Source organism: Saccopteryx bilineata, chromosome 11 (assembly GCF_036850765.1).
Source record: "Saccopteryx bilineata isolate mSacBil1 chromosome 11, mSacBil1_pri_phased_curated, whole genome shotgun sequence".
Classification (NCBI taxonomy): domain Eukaryota; kingdom Metazoa; phylum Chordata; class Mammalia; order Chiroptera; family Emballonuridae; genus Saccopteryx; species Saccopteryx bilineata.
Window position 1 is genome coordinate 21,976,064 of NC_089500.1, and position 8,770 is coordinate 21,984,833.

General features: G+C 36.1%; 1 protein-coding gene across 5 annotated transcripts in view; it reads left to right on the forward strand.

Annotated features, from left to right (window-relative positions):
• SMAD2 (SMAD family member 2) overlaps positions 1-8,553 on the forward strand; it is an 84,515-nt gene extending 75,962 nt beyond the window's left edge. For all 5 annotated transcript variants that reach the window (XM_066247486.1, XM_066247483.1, XM_066247485.1 and 2 more), the window contains one exon: positions 202-8,553. In XM_066247486.1, coding sequence (XP_066103583.1) covers positions 202-325 — 124 coding nt within the window. In that variant the 3' untranslated portion in view covers positions 326-8,553. The remainder of the gene's footprint in view (positions 1-201) is intronic.
• Positions 8,554-8,770: the final 217 nt, after the last annotated feature.

Consider the following 8,770-nt stretch of genomic DNA (forward strand, 5'->3'; position numbering starts at 1 on the left):
TCATTGGGAATACTTATTAGACTTTGAGGATTAAGAAGTTTTCAAAATAATTATAGTAGATATCCAAACTTAATACTTATTCAAAAGAATTTAGATTTCATTATATAAAACCTTCTACTTCATCAAATTCTTAATGCATGTAGCTAAATATAGTCATGTTCTTTTAATTTCATAATTATTTGCTTGTATTCCTTTACACAGAAGGCAGACAGTAACGAGTACGCCTTGCTGGATTGAACTTCATCTGAATGGACCTCTACAATGGTTGGACAAAGTATTAACTCAGATGGGATCCCCTTCAGTGCGTTGCTCAAGCATGTCATAAAGCTTCGTCACCAATCAAGTCCCATCAAAAGACTTACTGTAACAACTCTTCTGTCATAGTATTTGTGTGTGGTCCCCACGGACTGTTTATATCCAAAAATTCAAGCGAGAAAACAGCACTTGAGGTCTCATCAATTAAAGCACCTTGTGGAATCGATTTCCTATATTCGAATATTAGATGGGAAAATTAGTGTCTAGAAATACCCTCCCATAAAGGAGGAAGAGAAGATTTTAAAGACTTACTGATGTCTTCTTGGGCATAAAATTGAGTGTCCCAAAGGTTTATTAATAACAGTAGTAGTTATGTGTACAGGTAATGTATCATGATCCAGTATCACTGTATTGTGCTGTTCTATACATTTTTAGTTTGCATAAATTAGGTGTGTGTGTGCTGCTCCTTGATTTAGGCAAGCCTTTATAAAGTCACAGTACCTTATCTGTTGTTCCCACTTCTTCGTTATTTTTGTGTCTTTTTTAATATATAATATATATCAAGATTTTCAAATTATCATTTAGAAGCAGATTTCCCTTGTAGAAGAACTAATTTTTCTGCCTTTTACCAAAAATAAACTCTTGGGGGAAGAAAAGTGGATTAACTTTTGATATCCTTGACCTTAATGTATTCAGTGGATCTTACATTTATTCTTGTTGGTTTGCTTGTTTACTGCTAAATCTCATGGTAAGGAAGCCTTGCAGAATATCTTTCCAAACCTCTTCTCAGTTCCTGCTTTTGTCCTGGAGCCAAAACAGCCTATCCTGACACCCATCACCAGGAATGGTTGTATGGGTGCTGCCAGCACCAGTCACTTCTGGGTACAGTAGGAATTCAAGTGGAGTAAGTTGCTTTGTCTTACACATTTCAACAGATAATACTTGACATGTGTGACCTAACAGTCTATTGATTTATCCTGACACCTCATAAAAAATGCACAGGTGGCAGTGTAATTATTTTCAGGGAAATACTACAATTGATTTTAGTATATTTATCCTTTTTAAAAAGCCAATCTATAGATGTAAACACTCTTTTTTAAAAGGTATTTAAAAATATTTCAGTAGCAGACCTAGTACTCTTTGTTTTGAGTTTTACTTGATTTAGTTACCAGATTGTTTTATGAATGGACCTTTTGTAAATGTAATTGCTCCTGCAAAATACCTAGAAAAGTGATACTGAAGTATGATCAGCAGTTAAGGGCCATCTGTTTTTGTATATTCTCTCATTTTGTGTAATTATTCTAGAATTTTAAAATTTGGGAGAGAGTCAGTTTAGCAACTTCTTTAGCTTATAATTACCAACAGTTTGAACTGTTCTTAACTGATCCTGAACATATAATATATGGTGGACTCTCAGAGCCGACCATCTGTTATGCTCTGCAGTAAGAGGAGAGTTCGGAAGTTCTGTATGGAGTCCGTTCTGCAGCTGCTAATTCTTAGGTCTAATGTTGTCATTGCTGTTTGAACATTAATTGTTTGCATCTCAGCAGAAATGAAAAATAACCACTCTACCTTCCCTTCCAGTAAATTTTTATATTTTTGAAGATACCTTAGGTACTTGTTGTTTGAAACCATATTCATCTGTCTCTACAGGTGTCATTTTCAATACTTTTCAGCATTTGGTTGTTTTCTGTTAAGATATTCCTCATTTTCCAGTATTTGTATGTACATGTTTGTGTTCTTGTAGACTTGTAATAATTTTTTATTCATTCAACAAATATTTATTGTTCACTTGTTCTATGTGCCAGGAATTTTCTTTGCCTTTGGGTAAAGGTGAACAAGACAGATACAGTCCCCTCTTGTGCTGAGACAGCAGTTACTATCACCCCTAATTGGCTTCTTTATGAAGGAAATAAATAGGGTAATAGAGCAAAGCAGAGGAAGGTTTCTCTAAGGAAGAGATGCTTGAGTGAACACTTGGCATGAGAAGGGAGCAAGCTGTATGGAGAGCCAGGGGAAGGTAGGCATTCCTGGCAAAGAGAACAGCATCAGCTGCAATGGCTCATTTTGGAGGAAACACATTATTAGGTATGAATGCTTTATATGGACACCAATACACAGATCCAAACTGAAGGATCAGAGTGGTTCTGTAATTTATAATAGTTGAAGGTGGCCTTATTTTGTGGTAGACTGTTTCTTGTGTCATTCTCAGTAATATTTCTTCCTCAAGCTCTTGCTGTGAAGTTTGTCATTTGCACCAGGTCAGTACCATTTAACAGTCACTTCTTTAAATCTGCCTTGGGCAGGTTTTCAACAGTGTAATGTCTGGCTGCTTGCTTCAGCCTTCCTGCTGCCCACTAATTACTACTTCTACAGTGTATCTTGTGATTTGAGTAAATGTCCTAGTTATTACCACTGTCAGATCTGCTGGAGATTCCAGGCAAGCCTCTGTCCTTTGGAAGTGTTTACTTGAAAACTTGGGAACAGTTCTGGAGGCGGGGAACAACTTTGAAACTGGTAGAAGGTCCTGGCAGCTACTGTGGCATTGATGTATTAAGTGAAGCAGTGCCAGCTACAGCTGTCAGTAGTGGATCACTGCTCCACGGTTATGGCATGGTTCTGTGCACCACGAAGCTGGGACTCATCTCTTAGGAAACACCTACTGCATACTTAACGCCTGCCAAGCAGTTGACTTCATGGTGGTGACTACATTTGTGTGAATGTATTTAATGATCATGGTCACATTTGCTTTTTTCTTTTTTTGTTTTTTACTTATAAATTGTTTCTGAAATTTCCGGATCACAGTTGACCAAGAATAACAGAAACCACAGATAGCACAACAGTGGATTAGAGGGAGCACAACAGTGGATTAGAGGGAGCAACAGAAAGGCAGCATTAGCCCATTGACATTAGTGATAGAGATGTTTTTAAACAATACCTCCCTATAGTTTCTTTAAAGATGTTGAATCCTACAAGCATTGCTTTGTCTGCTTCTGCTTCATATTCAAGTAGTCCCCCAAGTACACAGCCGCTTTCTGGGAGGTTCACATTTCCGATTTCTTGGGCTATACCAACAAAAGAGCATCTGCAGTGTCCAAGTAGTGATCCCAACCAGCAGCTTTATTCCATGTCTGCTTTGTAAGGGATGCTGTTTTTGCATTGGTTTTGTTTGCAGAGGCCTATTAACTTTCATGCACCCATCCCCCCCCCCTTTGTAAAGGTTGTTTTAGTGATGAGCTGTCCTCTCTGTTGAATTTCGACTTTATTTAAATTAGCAACATTATCATTTCTCCTTCACAGTGCTAGTAAGTTCCTCAGTTTAACAACATGAAAACTATATAAATGGCCATGCTGTCTGTCACATTTAGATGAATGATGGTTTTCGCAGTGGATTTGATTCAGTAGAGACAGCTTTGAGCTGGCCTTGGAAATTGGAAGCTAGTGATGTTTCCACTGACTTTGTTCCAACCAGTGGCAGCTTTATTTTTATTCTATATTAAAGTTCTACATAGATTTCTTTCTTAAAAAAGTTTAAAAACTAGGTTGAAAAGTCTTTATAACCACTGGTTAAGATTAGAAAAAACAACAACTGGATTTCGGCCAACTTTTTGGAATAACCCTGCTTCTGTTTTTCTTATCCCACTTAAAGAAATTTTCCTTTTTAGGTTCAGAGTACACTAAGTATATGATTATACCTTATGGTATACATTAATTCAATAAATATTTATTGATGCCTGTTCTTTACCCAGCCACTGTGATAGGTATTGAGTAATAAAACCATGACTGCATTTTGGTCCTGACCTTCAAGCTTAGTCTTGTGGGAGTTACACATATCTTGGGACCTGTCACTTTGCAAGGACATCTGCCTACTTTTTTGTGAAAGCTAAATAGTCTTACTCTGTACTCTTACTCCTTTTCTGTATCCCAAGTTTACATTTGCAAGTTGTTGAATAGCTAGATTTTCTTCTTAACCTTAAACCATATCCAGTTTTGTTCGATCCATTGTTCTTTTAAACATTGTCAAATTTTCTCCTTTGTTAAAATTATGGTAGTTTCACTTTACTGGTACCTTATTGTCAGTTTCATCAAGACTAAAACTTTGAAAGTGAAAAACAATCAGTACAGTTTCTTGCTAGTTGAAGTAAAATAAAAGAGTGTATATACCCAGGTGGTTTCTCTACCTCTTCCAAAAGCTGTGCAAATACACTTTTAGGATCATTCTGCCCCTTTTTTTTCCTTAATAACTAATTACTTTGGACATTCACTCAATAATAGGCACCGTCTTGATTGATAGTGGGATATAAAGTAATACAAGACAATCTTCAAGACTGTACTTAAAATTTGTCTTACGGGCAGGGCAGTCTTTGCTTTCATAGCCAAACATTACAGCTTCACAGTTTGCCCTCCACTCCCCACCCCCACATCTCTAGATAACGAAGTAGTCTGTGCACATAGAAACACGATATTTTTTTTCTTTACTCCATCTAATGCATTGATACGTAGACATAACAAATTATTGCCCATTTTCTGTGTGAGCTTTTTCTAAGTTCTTCATGTTTATGAGCTGAATTTTAATATTCGCTTCACTTGACATGCGCTTCTGCTGGTTTAGCTGGTTGCCTTCTCCCTTGCCAACTTTGCTTTGCGTATATTAGAATGTTTCTCTCCTTTGACTTTTACTAAAGACCAAAAAGGATGGTGCTGTTCATATCCAGGGGTCTAATTTCTTCATGAAGGTTGTTGTTGTTCAAATTGGTCAATCACTAACAAGAAATTCTCTTCATTTTTATCTTTATAACTAGCAAATAACATAAATCATCAGATTCTGTGTAACTTAGCTTTAGGATTATGAACTTTCCTGGCAGTTGCACCAATGATTTTCCTGTAATACTAGCCCTGTTTCCTTGGAGCAAGCATAATGGATTGTTGTGTTTTGTATACTCAAGAGTCATGATGATAGTGTGTGATCTCTAGAGGTAGTCAGAATACTACTATTGAATTTCTTTTACATCTTCCTTTTCAAGCTTTCCATGAGTATTTTGCTCAGACTACTTTTTATGTATGGGGATTGAGAAACAAATGAGCTCTTGGTGTGGAATTCCTCTTTGGTGAAATGTGACCTATACTAGATCTAGATGGCCTTTATGATAAGTACTTTCTTGTCTAATGTATTCGCATAATTTCTTGAGTAGGAACTGTTTTATCTTGGATATTATAGCTAACTTTATAGATAGAATAACTGCCTTAAATCTTTTTAATAGGAAATAAATTATATAATGTATGTGTATTGATTTTTATATACATACATGTACACTTCATAGAGAAACCTTAACAGTAGGGATCTGCATATATTTTTAAAATGTTGAATGCTTCTGTTATTTCAGTGAAGTTCTTAATTTGCTTGCAGACATTTTCCTTTCATGGACAATCAGAATAAATTTTTTATTCTGCCAGAGTCCTAATGTGGCAGTTCAGTTAGTGTGCCATTTTTAAGCAGCATGATAATTAAGAATCATAACTGGAATTCATTAACATCCAATAAAGCTCTGCCGTATACCCCTTCATTAAATTATTATACATTCAGTGGTCTCTGGAAGGTACTAACTTAGGTTAACTGCTTTTCAGTGTTAAGAGTGAGGCCCCACTACCACCTTTAATTCGCTTCTCTTTGGTGTAAGATAGCTGCTTAAGATACCCTGGGAGTACCACTTCTCTGGTATTTAAGGGTAGCCCGAAGATGATGCAGACCTGATTTTTTTAGCTGTGCTCAACAGAAATGGACTTTTCAAAGTTCTTTGGGCCATCTCTGATTCACAGAAATCTGACAAGAGTATATTAGCTCCAGTTAATTTCAGTATCAGTTGTTTTGCTGCTGTGAGATCCATAATAGACTGAAATTTTGCCATTAGTTGGGATGTAATAACCCCTTGGAAGAATAAGGGTGATGGGAGTGAGGAGGTTCATTAACTATATACAGAGGACTTTTAGATTTTTCTTGTAAAATTTACTGAAAAATAATATTTTACCTTCTGGAAAACAACAGTTTTCCAAAATTTTTAGTTTTCTCTTTTGAGTTGGGGGCAGGGGGTTAGGAATTTACTTCCTATTTCTAATTAAAGGTGATAATTTATAGAATCATGAAATCCATAATGTATGGATTTCAGAACAAAGGTAAAGTTTTAGAATTATAAAAATAACATTTTCCATTTCACACTATACTGTTCTTTCTGTGGCTTTAAAGCTTTTTGGCTATTTTACAATGTTAGTCACTAGCGAACTTGGCCATATTTCTGGTTCTATATTAAGTTCTACCCTTTATAATGCTGTAGCATAGAGTTGGTTCTCAACATTTGTCTGTTGAGAGAGAAGTCCTTAAGTCTCTTCTTCCAAAGAAATTTTCCTTTTTTAATTAAGTCCCCAAGAAAATATCCGTAACTTTTATTATTTACATTCTTGGATTGTTCAAAAAATATTGGTGAGAGAGAATAGGGTCTTTTTCTGGTGATTATGTTTGTACCTGCTTTGAGAATGTAGCCATTTGTTGGTTTATGTAACTAATATATGCACAGATTAATTTAAATTTGAAGAATTATCAAATGTAGCATGAATTTAAATTAAAAAATAACTTTCTTGGCAAAATTTAGAACCCAAATTGGTCATTTTTTAGACCACCTTTATCTCAGGTTTTATTTTTGCTTTTTTTGACCCTGACCTTTAAGGCATAAATATTTGTATCTTTTTGATTAGTGATAGTGAAGCTGTAACATTAACGGTTTTTCTACAAGGTGGCAAAACAAGAAAACGGGAGAGATTAAGATGAAAGCACTTCTGCACTTGTTGGACGAGATCACAGCACTGTAGGCAAAATAAAAATGTTCCTATCTGAGAGTACTCTTTTTGCCATCTTTCCCCAAGGCCAGAGCTTCTGGTGGAGCATAGTTCAAAGTAACGTGATTCAGTAATCTAAGAGAAATTCCTCCAGTTTTCTTTTCAATATATGAAGCAAGAATGTGGGAAATAGTTGGCAATGAGTGTTTTCACTTAAAAAAAGAATAGAAGAGATATCTCAAACTGGATTATCCATTCAGCTCTGAAATTTTTGAAAAGATACAGTAAATTACTATAAATCTGGACAAAAACAGAACCTCAGAACCTTTAGAGGATTTGTCTGAGAACAGGTTGCAAAGATGAACTCTTATACACTGTTCACAAAATGGATCAAGTACTCCCAACTATTCTTAATTGATACCATTAAATAAGATATTTATGGACTCCCTAGGCATTAGCCATTAGCAGGTGTCCTAAAAGTATTTTTGAGCTGATACCCACATAGGTAGCCTTATGCTCTTGAAAATTTTTATCTTTTCTCTAGAAATACCAAGGGAGGAGTGAGTGGTATTTTTAGGGTAAGCAACTGCCCTTGTGTGCCAGGGACTGGGCTTCTCTGCATGCAGGACTTTCAGTGCTAAACCCAGGAAAGGCCCAGGCACCCCAGTAGGAGCTGACCACCCTAGGTTTTCGTGGATTTCTTCTCCCTTAAATGTGTAATGGTTGTGACAAAATTTAACTGTTTTGTGGCTGTCAACATTTTTGATACTTGGGTATGTTTCCTTCGGTCACTCATTACCATGGTGGTGAGACTAACACTTAGAAATTCAAGGAAGGTATCTAGTTGTTCAATGAGAGAGAAGAGGCAACTACAATAGATAGCTAAGTTCTTCCGATCCTGTATGTAATATATGTGAGGACCGATCACATCTCTATGGGGTTCAATGTAATCTGTAATTTAAAATTTCACAGTAAATTAAAACTGAGTGGTGTTGTGGAATTCTTTTCCCATGAGGGAAAATACGGCCTTTGATGCTCCATCCTCTACTACATTCCCCAAACTACCCTGTTCAAGAAGCCAGAATGTGGTATTATATATATATATATATTCCCCATAAACATTTTATTGAGAATACTAAAGGCAGCAGCCACTTGCAGGTGAATGAATTGGATGTCCTGACCCAGACTGAGCAGTACCCTCAGTTCTGATAGCCTCCTACCCCTCAGGTGCTTACCAGCTAGAACACCGACCACAGAAGGTGAGATTTTCTAATACAGCATTAATTTTGTAATGCAATATGATGGATACAGAGTGTGTTCTTGTTTCCCTGTGGTAGTCTTCAGAGACTGCACTGTGCACTGTGATATAGATGGTAGATGTGTTCTTTGTAAGCTTTAATCCTATGATTGTCAAAAGTATGTTATGGTTCCATTTTTTTAAAAAAAATTAAACAATGAGCTGAGGCTTTATTACAGCTGGTTTTTAATTTAAAATTGTGAAATAAGATTTCCTTTCCCCCCACCCACACCAAATATTTTAGTCTATTTAAAGTACAAAAAACAAACAAACCAGTTCTAAAGAAAACACTGCTTAAATGTTCTGTGATTTCTGGTCAACTTTTATATATATTTGTGTGTCTGTACATGCTTTCACTTTCTACCTTGTTTGCTCTCTGTGTTAATAGTA